This window comes from Eptesicus fuscus, chromosome 9 (assembly GCF_027574615.1).
Source record: "Eptesicus fuscus isolate TK198812 chromosome 9, DD_ASM_mEF_20220401, whole genome shotgun sequence".
Classification (NCBI taxonomy): Eukaryota; Metazoa; Chordata; class Mammalia; order Chiroptera; family Vespertilionidae; genus Eptesicus; species Eptesicus fuscus.
The window spans coordinates 9,254,583-9,270,021 of NC_072481.1; the positions used below are offsets into that span (position 1 = coordinate 9,254,583).

General features: G+C 53.8%; 1 protein-coding gene across 3 annotated transcripts in view; it reads right to left on the reverse strand.

The window, feature by feature from the left end:
* SPATA21 (spermatogenesis associated 21) overlaps window positions 1-11,676 on the reverse strand; it is a 31,913-nt gene extending 20,237 nt beyond the window's left edge. The window contains exons 1-7 of one of the 3 annotated variants that reach the window (XM_028155528.2): window positions 11,531-11,676; window positions 10,519-10,655; window positions 9,380-9,497; window positions 7,119-7,270; window positions 4,529-4,748; window positions 3,702-3,976; window positions 3,268-3,316 (exon numbers count right to left, since the gene is read on the reverse strand). In XM_028155528.2, coding sequence (XP_028011329.2) covers window positions 3,268-3,316; window positions 3,702-3,976; window positions 4,529-4,748; window positions 7,119-7,270; window positions 9,380-9,487 — 804 coding nt within the window. In that variant the 5' untranslated portion in view covers window positions 9,488-9,497; window positions 10,519-10,655; window positions 11,531-11,676. Of the gene's footprint in view, window positions 1-3,267; window positions 3,317-3,701; window positions 3,977-4,528; window positions 4,749-7,118; window positions 7,271-9,379; window positions 9,498-10,497; window positions 10,656-11,530 lie in introns of those variants that run through there. The other 2 variants (XM_028155527.2, XM_054721393.1) reach the window with 2 other exon arrangements.
* Window positions 11,677-15,439: the final 3,763 nt, after the last annotated feature.

The window sequence follows — 15,439 nt, forward strand, 5'->3', positions numbered from 1 at the left end:
CCCCTCCCATCACAGCCACCCTGCACCTGCCCTCCCATCACAGCCACCCTGCACCTGCCCTCCCATCACAGCATCCCTGCACCTGCCCCTCCCATCACAGCCATCCTGCACCTGCCCTCCCATCACAGCCCCCCTGCACCTGCCCCTCCCATCACAGCCACCCTGCACCTGCCCTCCCATCACAGCCACCCTGCACCTGCCCTCCCATCACAGCCACCCTGTCCCTGCCCTCCCATCACAGCCACCCTGTCCCTGCCCCTCCCATCACAGCCACCCTGCACCTGCCCTCCCATCACAGCCATCCTGCACCTGCCCCTCCCATCACAGCCACCCTGCACCTGCCCCTCCCATCACAGCCACCCTGCACATGCCCTCCCATCACAGCCACCCTGCATCTGCCCTCCCATCACAGCCACCCTGCATCTGCCCTCCCATCACAGCCACCCTGCACCTGCCCCTCCCATCACAGCCACCCTGCACCTGCCCCTCCCATCACAGCCACCCTGCACCTGCCCTCCCATCACAGCCACCCTTTCCCTGCCCCTCCCATCACAGCCACCCTTTCCCTGCCCCTCCCATCACAGCCATCCTGCACCTGCCCTCCCATCACAGCCACCCTGCACCTGCCCCTCCCATCACAGCCACCCTGCACCTGCCCTCCCATCACAGCCACCCTGCACCTGCCCCTCCCATCACAGCCACCCTGCACCTGCCCTCCCATCACAGCCACCCTGCACCTGCCCCTCCCATCACAGCCACCCTTCACCTGCCCCTCCCATCACAGCCACCCTGCACCTGCCCTCCCATCACAGCCACCCTTTCCCTGCCCCTCCCATCACAGCCACCCTTTCCCTGCCCCTCCTATCACAGCCATCCTGCACCTGCCCTCCCATCACAGCCACCCTGCACCTGCCCCTCCCATCACAGCCATCCTGCACCTGCCCTCCCATCACAGCCACCCTTTCCCTGCCCCTCCCATCACAGCCACCCTTTCCCTGCCCCTCCCATCACAGCCATCCTGCACCTGCCCTCCCATCACAGCCACCCTGCACCTGCCCCTCCCATCACAGCCATCCTGCACCTGCCCTCCCATCACAGCCACCCTTTCCCTGCCCCTCCCATCACAGCCACCCTGCACCTGCCCCTCCCATCACAGCCACCCTTTCCTTGCCCCTCCCATCACAGCCATCCTGCACCTGCCCCTCCCATCACAGCCACCCTGCACCTGCCCTCCCATCACAGCCACCCTGCACCTGCCCCTCCCATCACAGCCACCCTGCACCTGCCCCTCCCATCACAGCCACCCTGCACCTGCCCTCCCATCACAGCCACCCTTTCCCTGCCCCTCCCATCACAGCCACCCTTTCCCTGCCCCTCCTATCACAGCCATCCTGCACCTGCCCTCCCATCACAGCCACCCTGCACCTGCCCCTCCCATCACAGCCATCCTGCACCTGCCCTCCCATCACAGCCACCCTTTCCCTGCCCCTCCCATCACAGCCACCCTTTCCCTGCCCCTCCCATCACAGCCATCCTGCACCTGCCCTCCCATCACAGCCACCCTGCACCTGCCCCTCCCATCACAGCCATCCTGCACCTGCCCTCCCATCACAGCCACCCTTTCCCTGCCCCTCCCATCACAGCCACCCTGCACCTGCCCCTCCCATCACAGCCACCCTTTCCTTGCCCCTCCCATCACAGCCACCCTGCACCTGCCCCTCCCATCACAGCCACCCTTTCCTTGCCCCTCCCATCACAGCCACCCTGCACCTGCCCCTCCCATCACAGCCACCCTTTCCTTGCCCCTCCCATCACAGCCACCCTGCACCTGCCCTCCCATCACAGCCATCCTGCACTTGTCCCCAGCCCATCTCCAACCAGGCCGTGCCCTGCAGGCTCCAGCCCAGTCTTTGCTCTCAAAGATGCAGCTCTTGCCACACGCTCTCTTTTCCTAAAGCATCAGCTCTACTTCGCCAACAGATTGCTCCTATCAGCATGTAAGCATGCCATAATATTTTCCTTCTTTTTAAAAAATATATTTTATTGATTTCAGAGAGGAAGGGAGAGGGAGAAAGAGAAACATCAATAATGACGGAGAATTGCCGAAACCGGTTTGGCCCAGTGGATAGAGCGTCGGCCTGTGGACTGAAGGGTCGCAGGTTCGATTCCGGTCAAGGGCATGTACCTTGGTTGCGGGCACATCCCCAGTAGAGGGTGTGCAGGAGGCAGCTGATCGATGTTCCTCTCTCATCGATGTTTCTAACTTTCTATCCCTCTCCCTTCCTCTCTGTAAAAAATCAATAAAATATATATATTTGAAAAAAAATAATGATGGAGAATCATTGATCGGCTGCCTCCTGCATGCCCCCTACTGGGGATCAAGCCTGAAAACCCAGGCATGTGCCCTGACCAGGAATCAAATCCGGGACCCTTCAGTCCGTAGGCCGAAGCTCTATCCACTGAGCCAAACCGGCTAGGGCTGCCTTCCTTCTTTAAGAGAAAAATACTCTCCTGACACCACAAACCCTCCTAGCTACTATCCCAGTTTTCTCCTCTGATGCTTCTTGCCGTTCAATGACATATGAGGCCAGATCACCAGTCCAGACGCATGGCAAGGAGAGTGCTGTTGTGAAATGACATCCTGGAGCAGAGGGGGAGGGCAGCATGGCCGGGGAACAGCCGAGGATTGCCAGGAGCTTCCGACCTTAGTGGTCATCGCTGGGGAGTGAAGCCCACCAACAAGACAGGGCTTTTCTCCAACCGTGTTGAGCTGCTCATGTGCAGGCAGAGGGCAAGTGGGTGGCTGGTTAAGCCAGGGTTGGGGGTTGGCCAGTGACGAGCAGAAAGGCAGGGGCAGGTGATGACTGTGCATTCACAGGCTGCCCAGAAATGGCAGAGCTGGTGGAGAGGGGGTGCTGGGAGGGAAGTGGAAGCCCCTAGATGTTCAGGGAAGCTTTGGATTGTATGCTGTGATCGAGAGCAAATGGGTGAAAAAAAAAAATCTATGCCGGTGTGGGAAAAGCCGCAACACAACTTGGGGTGAACACAAGGGCTCCAGGGTGTAAGAGCATCCTTGACACCCCCACCCAAGATGCACACATATACAGATGTGCAAAAACACATGTACATGCATGCACATACATGTGCACACTCACATGTACACACCTTCTCCAGTTTGACTCCAAATACTGTCCCATGTCTACCTCTGCCCCCTTCCTCCTCAGGATCCCCTCCACCTCTCCCCATGTCCACTCTGGCTCTACTTACTGGTGGAGGAACAGGCCCTGGTGCTGGCTTGGTTTCCTCAGCCTTGACCCTAAACAAGGGAGTAACCCCAGTGGGGGGGGGGGCTCAGTTCAAGGCATGACCCTTGCACCCCCTTCTCTCAGCCCCCAGGACCCTCAGGTCCACCATCCCAGCATCATCCCCCTGGTCTTTTAATCTCAGAGGGGCTCCCCATTCTCTCACACCCACCCTGTAGGGCATGGCCCATAAAGTACAGGCCCACAGAACAAAAAATTCTAGTGTTAGAGCCATTGTACGGGTGGGGACATTGAGACCCAGAGAGCCATGACCTGCCCCAGGCCCTCCATCAGGTCAGGAGCAGCCAGGACTCGAATTCACCTCACCTGGAACTCAGCAGAAGAGCCATCTTGCTGGGGTCAGGGAGTGGGTGGGGGTGGCGTCAGAGGATGGCTTACCCTTCTTTGGGTGTGTTAGGTCCTGGCGTGGATGGCGGGAAGGAGTTGGCAGTCTTCTCCGGCGTTGTGGGCATTAGGGGCATTGCTTCCTGAGACCCGTCCTTGTCTCCCCCTGGGCCAGGCTCTGGCAGGGTCCCCTGTGGCCTAATGTGTGGGGTGCCTGCCTCCTTGAGGGGCTTGTCTTCCAGGTACTGTCCACAGCTGTCCAAGGTGCAAGAAGGCTCTGTTGTCTGCACTATATCTGACCCATTTGCTGCCTGGTGACCTGGGGTGGGCTGACGACAAGGACACCAAAATGGGGAGCCCCACCCTGGCTGACTTTCGACAAAGGTGAAAATTCAGCAGAGAAGGACAGTCCTCAGCAAACGGTGCTGGAATGGTTGCATAACCATGTGCCCAAAATGAGCCTCAGTCCAACACTCACACCATTTACAAAAACCAACTCACCATACTCTAACCATCTCTCACCAGGTCCCACAAGCTGAGACACAGCTTCTAGGATCTCCTGGTGTAAAGAAACCTGTCTGAGCTTCGTTGAACCCAGCATGTCCCAGTGTTAATTGTATGCAGAGCCCCGCTTACCTGCTTCCTGCCTCAGGCACCCACCGACGTACCACAGGGCCACCCCAGAAACAAGTCTTAAAGGCTTGCTATGGACAATCAAGACCAATCGGAATATCCCCACGACCCACACAGACTGCGTGCTGGGCCTTTCCGGGGCACAGAGAGGAGCAGACACAATACACCAGTGGGGTGTGGGGGGCTCCTTCGTGTCCCTGTGGGTCAGTCATTCCCTGCCTTCCTGCCCAGTTCTCCGCAGACATTACCTGGCACCTCTGGGGGGCCTGACCCTTCACTGTCCCGGGGTTCTCCTGTCTCCCCTGCAGGTCCTCGGTCTCCTGCCCGGAGCCCTGCTGCTGCAGCCCTTCAGGTGCTGGGGAGACGCTGGAAGGCAGCACCCCCAGCTCACTTCCTGGCTTGGCCCGATCCTGGCCTCCTTGCAGCTCCTCGGGCCGTTCCTGAGGGGCCCAAGATGACAGCTTCTTCCTGGCAGAACAGACAAACGGACACCTCAGCTCCTGGACTGGGGCACAGTTTTATATTCTCACTGGAGGATTCGTGCACATTGAAAGTAAATTAATTAGAAGGTGGCCGGTGGGGCGAGGTGGGACTGGGCGAGACAGGCCGGACACGCCCTGGAGTCAACCTCCCGCAGTCCCTCCTGGCCGGCCTGCACCTGGGGTGGCACCAGGGCTCAAAGGGCGTCTGCGGAGTGAGCGGGGGTTCCTCTGGCAGGTGGGGTCCCTCAGCCTGGCCTATGGGGATCGGGCTGAAACCGGCAGCCTGACATCCCCCGAGGGGTTCTGGATTGCAAGAGGTTGGTTCTTGGGTGATGCACCCTGGAATCGGGCTCCCTCTTCTCTGGATCCGGGTGCATCACCCAAGAACCACAACTGCCAAGTCACTGCAGCGTGGCAGCTCCTGTGTTGAGCGTCTGCCGCCTGGTGGTCAGTGTGTGTCATAGCTACTAGTCAGCTGGTTGAATGGTCAGCTGGTAGAAGGGTCATTTAGGCTTTTATATATATAGATACTTCTTTGTAGTTCCCAGAGCACCGATGCAGGACCAGGCACAGCGGGGGTGCATACTTAATGCCTGGGAGAATGGATGAAGGACTGATATGAATTCCCCAAATCATAAACACTTCGATGTCGATGTTTAAGAAAGTTAGGACTTACTATTCTTACTATTTATTCTTTTTTAAGAAAAATTAAAGGGAATTGGAATTCAAAGAGGTTGAGAGACTCGAGCCTAGTGTCAAAGAGCTCAAGGTGACAGCTCAGGATCTGAATCTGTGTCTATGGGTGTCCCTCGAATACTCTAGAGCAGTTCCCCCAGGCTTCTTCCTGTGGACATACACACATATTGGTAATGAGGATTTATTTAGTTACCCCCTGCAAGTAATTGCATCATTTCACATGGTTAAAATTCTATTGCATCTATAGTTTTTCATTTAACAGTATAGCCTAAGTTTTTCCCATGACAAAAGTCTTTTATAAACATGCTTTTTTTATATATAAAAAGTCTTTTGTCAACATACTAGAGGCCTGGTGCACGAAATTTCGTGCACAGGTAGGGTTCCCTAGGCCTGGCCAGTGATCAGGGGCCTTCCTTCTGGCTGCCAGCTGCTGTCTGGAGCCTTCCTTCATTCTGCGCTGTCCCCTGGTGGTCAGCACACGTCACAGTGAGTGATCGAACTTCGGGTCTCCCTGTCAAACTCCCGGGGGGGTACTTTGCATATTAGCCTTTTATATATATAGATTTTCTAGAGAATTATAATTTACTTAACTGTTTCTCTATTTGGGCATTTAGGGCACATGGGCAGTTCCAATCTTTTAGTGTTTAAAAAAATGTGACAGTGAGCATTTTTCTGCATAAAACTTTGCCTGACTCTCCAGTGATTTCCTTAGGGCATATTTCTGGAAATGGGTGAAAGATGGTTAGATATTTTCCCATTGATTTTTAGGGAGAGAGGAAGAGAAAGGGAAAGGCAGAGAGAAACATCAATGTGAGAGAAACACATCCATTGATTGCCTCCTGCACAAGCCTCGACCAGGGCTCAAGCTGGGGAGGAGCCAGCAACCAAGGTACGTGCCCTTGACCGGAATCGAACCCGGGACCCTTTGGACCTCGTGAGGGATGCTCTATTCATTGAGCCAAACTGGGTAGGGCTAGAAGTCAGTTTAAACAAATTGCCCAGTTGTTTCAGTAGAAACAGTTTATGTTTCCGTCAGCATGGTATGCAGAACATGTCTCCAGGGACTCAAACCTGGCTTTGATGGAATCCCTTAACTTTTCATGGAGAAGAGATGATTTAGAGGTTTTTGGTTATAATCAAATGTAAACAACAAGCTAACCAGATGTCACTATTACTGTTTCCCAAGTCTTTCACTTTGCCTGTCTCTGGCTCCCTCTTGACTTGCTCTTTTTGGAAAGAATATGTTCTCACTGCAGACAAGTTTAAAACATATATCCAACATTTAGAAAACAGGAACAATAATTCCATGTAAACGTGTGTTTCCATGTCTCTCAGCCTCTCTTTTGTTCCTTTTTTTAAAAAATTAATTAAAAAAAATTAATTCAGTGAATACATATTTATTGAGCATCTACTATGCACCAGGCACAACCCCAGGCATGAGGAATTTGAGGCTGAACATGACAGAAGCTTGTGGCCCAGCAGGGGAGCTCAGACAACAGCCGACACAATCATTTCCTGTGATTTGTGTGAAGAACCGTTCAGGTGCTATGACTGGGAGGGTCCACATGGTCTGGGAGTACTCCCTCCTCCCTCTCCTTGCTCCCGGTGGATCAGGGGGCGCTCTCTCCTGGACCTGCTCTCGGGGAAGCCCCCAGCTCACCCTAGGTCTGCCAGGTGACTCTGCTCCTGGGTCCTGAGCTCCGGAGGCCCCTCCTCTGATGCTTCTCTGTGTCCGGGCCGCTTCTCGGGCCTTTCTGGGGCCGGTGAGGGCTCCTTCCCACTGTCCATCCCTGCAGCATCCGGAAATACGACCTGGAACAAAGATGCTCCTGTGAGCACCCATTCTGGAGGGACACCCCCCACTCCCTGGGCATCATCCTGGCCTCGGGGAAAGGGAAATTCTGTGCCTACCCAGGGAGTGTGTTAGAGAGAGGCAGGGTGGAGACAAGAGGCAGAGAGAGAGAGAGAGGCTGGGGTGCAGAGCTAGCCAAGCTGAGAGGCTGTTGGTCAGTACTCGGCGCTGACATAAACCTGGGGTCCAGAGTAGTACCTGAGCCGAGGGTGTCCTGCCTAGGAAGGCTTGACAGAGCACCCGGGGGGCTTGAGGACCCTCATGCGGTCCCAGAGCTCAGGCCCTGAAACTGGGCTGTGATGCCCCTCTTGGTCCGTCACTCCTAGCTGGGTGACCTTGAGCCAGTGACCTAGAGCCAGCTCCAAGCCCCACCGGAGTCAGCAAAACCCACACAACCCAGCTCATCCATCACTTGGTGCCTTCGGTGACCAAGTGACGGATGTGAGCCGAGTGATATAAGATTCTGATGTGAGCCAACACTAAGGCACCTACCGGAAGGCAGGGCCTGTGCCAGGTAGCCCAGGGATTTCACCCAGTTGGTCCACACCATGACACACATCAACAGTGAGGCTCAGAGGGGTGCAGTGCCATGCCCAAGGTCACGTGGCTAGTTGAGTGGAGGGGCGTGACCCCACGACTGTGCTGTTGGAAAAATGACTGGGGGGTGAAGAAGCCCTGAATGTTTGCCCCAGCCTCCCTTCTAGACCCCCTCAGGCCCTCTCCTGCCCCCAGGCGAAGCCATGGTTTATATCAGAGGCTAGAGAGGGGGCGTCTTCACCCAAGGGAACGTTGACCTTTTCTATGGTGACGTTTGGGCTCTGAGGAAACCAGATAGGAAGGCGAGTCTTCTCTGTGCTCTCAGTTTGTGCCACTTGACACTAAAGAAACTGATGGAAGGAGGCTGTGAAGTGCGTTGAAGGCTTAGGACGCAGGCTGGGGGCTGGGGAGGGGCCCGGATGGAAACCTCCCGCAGTTGTCGGGGGAATAAAGGTTACAAGGGGAGCTGGAGGTCACCGAAGGCACCTCGTAGGTTTGCTCCTGCAGCATCTCTCTGGCAACAGAAGCCAGCACTCTTTTTATGGGAACCTGTCCTTCTCTATTCTGCCAGTGGGACTCAGTGGACCTCCAGCTCCATTATGCCAGGACCGTGGTCGGCAAACTGCGGCTCGCGAGCCACATGCGGCTCTTTGGCCCCTTGAGTGTGGCTCTTCCACAAAATACCACGGCCTGGGCGAGTCTATTTTGAAGAAGTGGCGTTAGAAGAAGTTTAAGTTTAAAAAATTGGGCTCTCAAAAGAAATTTCAGCCGAAACCGGTTTGGCTCAGTGAATAGAGCGTCGGTCTGCAGACTGAAGGGTCCCGGGTACGATTCCGGCCAAGGGCATGTACCTTGGTTGCGGGCACATCCCCGGTGGGGGGTGTGAAGGAGGCAGCTGGTCGATGTTTCTTTCTCATCGATGTTTCTAGTTCTCTATCCCTCTCCCTTCCCTTCTCTCTGTAAAAAAAAAATTAATAAAATATATTTTTAAAAAAAGAAATTTCAATCGTTGTACTGTTGATATTTGGCTCTGTTGACTAATGAGTTTGCCGACCACTGTGCCAGGAGATCCAGGCCCCTCTGCCCTGCATGGTGGCTGGTTCCGAGATAAGCACGTGAACATAATCTGGGCCAATGGCAGCGATGCCAGACTTTCCTCAACCCTCGCAGAGGCTCTCTTCCTGCTGGGGATGCTAAAGTCAGGAGACATCAGCGAGGAAGATGTACGCCTGGAGTGGCCAGGGCAATACTTGCTATCTTGCAGGGAGAGCCTGCCTGGGAATGGAAGAGGAAGGCAGCACCTAGAGACACTCGGTCAGCACCTTGATCCAGCCATACCTGAAGTCCACTGATGGATTTTTCCGTTACCCAAGCAGCTGTGTTCTCCTTCCTGCCTACTCCAGTTTGAATTGGGTTTCGTGTCACTTATAACTGAGTCTTAATTAAAGCAGTTGCAGGAGGAAGGCTGGGCAGGGAAGGGGAAAGGTGTCCTTGGGAACAGAGAGGCCAGAACATGAGGTTCAGGTCCTTACCTGGTTGACTCCTGATATGGCAGGCTCAACACCAGCACTCTTTCTGTCAGTCCTCAGGCCAGGACTTGGCTGGGCCCCTGGAGACTTGATCGTATCCTCCATGTGCATCTGGGCGTTTCTGTTGTCCATTGTGCCAAGGCCAAGGAGGGTACCACAGGGGAAATCCAATCAAAGTTCTACCTAGCCCATTACCTAACCACCTCTTCAGGGGCCTATATGGAGCCTGTAATGTAGGGACCCTGCTCAGGGGACGAGGCCTGGCCTGGCACAGGAGGGGCACACGGCCAAACCAGAGAGGTGACCACATGTACCTTACCCACATAGTTTCCCCAATTCTCACAACGACTCTGAGGAAAAGGAGACTCTAGGAAGCAAAGTGACTTGGCCAACATCCAACACTAACTAGGTCACAGAGCAGGAATCGAACCATGGCCTGTTGCGTCCCCAAACCCCTGCCCTTTCCCCCACAGCGGCATTTCCTAATGGCGTTCTTTGGAATATGAGTTGCACAAGGTGCACTGCAAGAAAAGGGCTCTTGTAGGCCAAATGTGTTCGGGGTGGGCTGAGTGAAAATTAAACAGGCCCTGTCCTGCAGGACTTCTCAGAGCCTTTAATATGCTAGCATGCATTTTAGAGAGAGCCCACGAGCATCACGGTTGCTGCTGCTATAGATGAAAACTCTAAGTTGTCCTTGGGGCTAAGGAACAGGAGTTGGGGCCATCTGTTTGTGGGGGACCCTAAGGTCTCCAGTGACAATATGTAGTTCATCAAAGCACCCCACCCTGCCCTGGACACATCCCTTTCTAAGGCCTTTCTGAGCGTCTCTCCTGCCTCTCCCATCTAACTTCACATTCTGCCGCGCCGCCATCCCCTACCCAAACATTCTGCTTTAACCTAGGCAGGCTCCTGCCATCCTAATGCCACAGGCCCCCAGCCTCTGTGCCCGCCTCCCACTTCTCTGTCTCTCCAACACCCACACCCCATCCTTCAAGCTCCGACTTCTTTTCCAAGCTTCCAACCGCCTCAGCCCTCTCTCCAGCCTCTGAGTTCCGTTGAGGCAACATCAACACCATTTGTATGGGCACATCATGGACCCCTTGTCTAGGGGTGAATCCTACCCCTCAGTGAGACCGTGTAACCTTGAAGCTCTTGATGGGATTTCTTCCACTTTAAATCACGGCTGGCCAGCCAGCATCCATGGAGGTACCTTCTATATGCTGGCCACGTTTGCAAATGGTATTCTCCTAACCACCCTGTGAGGTCACTGTGTTTGGCCCTGTTTTAAAGATAAGGAAACCAAGGCTCAGAGTAGCCCAGTGTCTTGTCCAATACCACATGGCTGGCCTGACCAGCATGGCCCAGTGGTTGAGCATCAACCTATGAACCAGGAGGTCACGGTTCTATTCCCGGTCAGGGCACATGCCCAGGTTGTGGGCGCCATCCCCAGTGTGGGGTGTGCAGGGGGCAGTCGATCAATGGTTCTCTCTCATTGATGTTTCTATCTCTCCCTCTCCCTTCCTCTCTAAAATCAATAAAAATATATTTGAGCCCTAACTGGTTTGGCTTGGTGGATAGAGCGTCGGCCTTGGGACTCAAGGGTCCCAGGTTCGATTCCGGTCAAGGGCATGTGCCTTGGTTGTGGGCACATCCCCTGTAGGGGGTGTGCAGGAGGCAGCTGATTGATGTTTCTCTCTCATCGATGTTTCTAACTCTCTCTCCCTTCCTCTCTGTGAAAAATCAATAAAATATATTTGAAAAAAAAAATACCACATGGCTGGCCTGCAGAGGAACTGGATTCAAACCCAGGCCTTGCTTATCCCACCAAGTTATCTTGCCTCAAAAGAAGCTTATACCCCTGCAATGCACAGTTGTCTAACGGACATGTGCGCATGCTGGGCACAGTGCCAGGCCTTGGGAGTGCACTAGGCGTTCTGGGGGTTCACACGTTTTCACCAGGACCACAGAGGAGGAGCCCCTAACAGCTGCGGACCAAAATGCCCCCTCCCTCCCTCTTTCCTCCCAACCTGGTCTGCCCTCCAGTCCTTCCTGCAATTAGGCTTGCACCCCCACAATGCAACCAAGACCGCTGCTCCCAGGTGACCCCGCACCCCAGGTGGCAGCTCGAGGATCCCAAAGGCGCGAGGCTCTCACTTGGCAAGAAGAAGTCAGCATTGTGCCCAAGTCCCTCTCTCTTCCCTCGGAGCTCCTCTCTCCTCCCTGCCTCTCTCCCATCAGGGTTCCCTAAACATTCCTGCCCCAGGGGTGGGGGACCCATCTGGGGGAATCCTCCCCGCCAGGCCCCTCAAACACGCCCCCCATTGTTCACTCTCTCTACCTCAGAAAGCGCAGGCTCAGTCTCGGAATTCTCAGACCCCAGTATTCCACAAGCTGAAGTTTGAGGGGGGCAGGGACCCCAGAGGGCGTCCCCATGAGGAGCTTAGGGGAAGGCCCCCGCCCCTAGCAGAAAGGCATGGAGCCTGAGGACAGAATCAAGGGGTGCTGGTGGCAAACATAGACTGTGCCCCCTTTCTACCCCATTCAGGTCATCTGGTGCCCCTTTGCCCACAGCTGTGTTGAGATTTAATTCGCATACCAGACAACTCACTCGTTTCAAGGGTACAGTTCAATGGCTTTTAGTATCTTCACAGAACTGTGCCGTCATCACCCTTAGAGCATTTTGTCACCCCAAAAAGAAAGCCCACACCCCTCAGCCATCACCTCAACCCTCGCACCCCACCACAATAACTCTAGTAACCATCTGCCATCGTAAGAAATTATTACAATAACGTTGACTATTTTCCCTAAGCGGTACATTACATCCACACGTCTCCTTTTTCAAATAACCGGAGGTTTGTACCCCTTATTCCCCTTCACCCTTTTCACCCATTCCCCCACCCCAGCTCCTCTCTGGCAACCATCAGTTTGTTCTCTGTATTTATGAATCTATTTATTCGTTTGTTTTATTAGATTCCACGTATCGACTTTGTACTTTTCCAAGATGGTTTTGGCACCCTTTTGTAAGTGTTCTCCCCACCTGAGAAATGGGGGCATTTCTCTTAGAAATGTCTGTGACGGTACGAAAATACAACAGAGGAAGATGACAGGTGACCTGTGAGATATATTCCTGGAGGCCAGCAAGGAAAGCTGCTCACACCAAACCCGCACCGTGGCCCTGCGCCTACCACAAAGCGGCCAGAGGAATCACGGCGGGATTAGACACCCTGCTCACCTCCTCACACGGGGGAGGGCGCTGCTGAGCCCATCCTCTGCCAGGTGGGTCGGACTGAATTGGTTTGCTCAGCACTGTAGGTAACCTGTGAGGAGGCGCAGGTCCGCGTATTCTCAGCAGCAGAGGTGTAGGAAGACATGTCAGGAATGAGTGTCCCGCCTGTGGCCGGGGTTTGAGGATCAGGCGAGGGACTGTCTGACCTCCAACTGGACGACAGTGTCGTCTCCCGGGGCTGGGCGCTCTCCAGGGGCCTCCGCTACACCGTGAGGACAGCAATGCTGCACTGCCTACCTCACAGGCTTATTGTGGCGAGACCACCTCTGTCAATACATAAACAAACAAACAAACAAAGAATATTACAAACGGCAGCAGCAGCAACAACAAAAGATCACCTCTTTGCCCTAACCCCGTGGTCGTGGTCGGCAAACTGCAGCTCTCGAGCCACATGCGGCTCTTTGGCCCCTTGAGTGTGGCTCTTCCACAAAATACCACGGCCTGGGCGAGTCTGATTTTGAAGAAGTGGCGTTAGAAGAAGTTTCAGTTTAAAAAATTGGGCTCTCAAAAGAAATTTCAATTGTTGTACTGTTGATATTTGGCTCTGTTGACTAATGAGTTTGCCGTCACTAACCGGTTTGGCTCAGTGGATAGAGCGTCGGCCTGCGGACTGAAGGGTCCCAGGTTCGATTCTGGTCCAGGGCATGTACCTTGGTTTCGGGCTTGTCCCCAGTAGGGAGCATGCAGGAAGCAGCTGATTGATGTTTCTAACTCTCTATCCCTCTCCCCTCCTCTCTGTAAAAAATCAATAAAACATATTAAAAAAAAAAAAAAAAAGATGGCCTCTTTGGGAGAGCCTTCCCTGACTGTCCCAGCCCCTGGGAGTTCCCTCCTCAGGGCACTCTCACTCTGCGTTGCAAATGAATTCCCCCCGTGTCTCCCACGGCATGTGAGCTCTATGAGGGCAAAAGCAGGTGGGCCTCATCTCTGTGGCCCCATCACCGAGCACCTGGCACCTGGTAAGTGCTCAATGCGGCTCCCCCCCCCCCCCCCCCCCCCCCGTTTTTGTTAAAGGGAACTGAACGGAAAGTGCCTGAGTACACTGTAAGACTTGGCTGCTCCTGGCACAGCGTGGCAGCTCCCTTTGCGGTTCATGAGAGGAAGGTTTCCTGCCTGAAACAGTCACGTGGGCCACCGTCACACTGCGGGGCTTCCGAGTGACGCGATGGAACTTGGTGCCCATAGCAGATATCACCCCACAGTTCGGCGCTCACGAGCTGGGTCGAGATGTTCTCAGAGCTGGAAGTTCCTCGGACTCCATGGGTCCAGGGGCTTTACTCCTGGGATACCCCATTTTTCCCTGTGTTGCTGGGCACATACGGATACAAGGAGTCAGCGTGTGAAAGAGAAAACACGGTGGCCCAGCCCCAAACTGGCATTGGGATGCAGCCAATTGAATACACACACACACACACACACACACACACACACACACGAGACACACACTCATTCATTCATTCATTCATTCACTGAGCACTTACTCTGTGCCAGGCCCTGTGCTGCTGAATATGCGGATCCACAGGTGGCAGGGACAGGTTCCTACATCCAAGAAGCTCTAGGTCTAGACCAGTGGTCGGCAAACTCATTAGTCAACAGAGCCAAATATCAACAGTACAATGATTGAAATTTCTTTTGAGAGCCAAATTTTTTAAACTTCTTCTAACACCACTTCTTCACCATAGACTCCCCCAGGCCGTGGTATTTTGTGGAAGAGCCACACCCAAGGGGCCAAAGAGCCGCATGTGGCTCTCGAGCTGCAGTTTGCCGACCACGGGTCTAGTGGAAAAGCAGACACAAACAGAACGATGAGAACGGGAGGGGCTAAGATTGTCCATGTGGGAGTGTGCCCTCCCCTCCCCTCTCCTCTCAATAGCTCTCACCTTCTAAGGGAAGTTCTGTCTTTGCCACTGCAGAGCGTTAAGAAAATGAGAGGCGGGGCCTAAGAACTAGGAGGAAGAAATCTCATCTTCTGGGTCATTGCTCAATGTCTCTTTGCTGTGGAGAATCAGGGTAATGAGTGGAGCTGAAATTAGAGGTTAAGTCAATTCACCTGAAGAGAGGTTAACTTCACACCCTCCAGGATGGCTGTTACCAAAGAAAATGGAAAATAGCAATTATTGCCTGGCCAGCATGGCTCAGTGGTTGAGCATTGACCCATGAACCAGGAGGTCAATAAAAATACATTTTTTTTTAAAAAAGAGAGAGAGCCAAAACCGGTTTGGCTCAGTGGATAGAGCGTCGGCCTGCGGATTCAAGGGTCCCAGGTTCGATTCCAGTCAAGGGCATGTACCTTGGTTTCGGGCACATCCCCAGTAGGGAGTGTGCAAGAGGCAGCTGATCGATGTTTCTCTCTCATCGATGTTTCTGACTCTCTATTCCCTCTCTCCTCCTCTCTGTAAAAAAATCAATAAAATATATTAAAAAAAATAAATAAATAAAAAGAGAGAGAAGCCCTAGCCGTTTTGGCTTAGTGGATGGAGCGTCGGCCTACGGACTGAAGGGTCCTGGGTTCAATTCCAATCAAGGGCACATGCCCAGGTTGCAGGCTCAATCCCCAGTAGGAGGTGTGCAGGAGGCAGCTGATCAATGATTCTTTTTCATTATTTATGTTTCTATCTCTCTCTCCCTCTCCCTTCTGAAATCAATTTAAAAAAAAAAAGAAGAAAGAGAGAGAGAGAGAGAGAGAGAGAGAGAGAGAGAGAGGAACCTTAGTTTCCAGAGAAAAAGGAGGACATTGGGAAGGGGTGTTTTGAAGGAAAGTCATTGGAGGAAAGTGA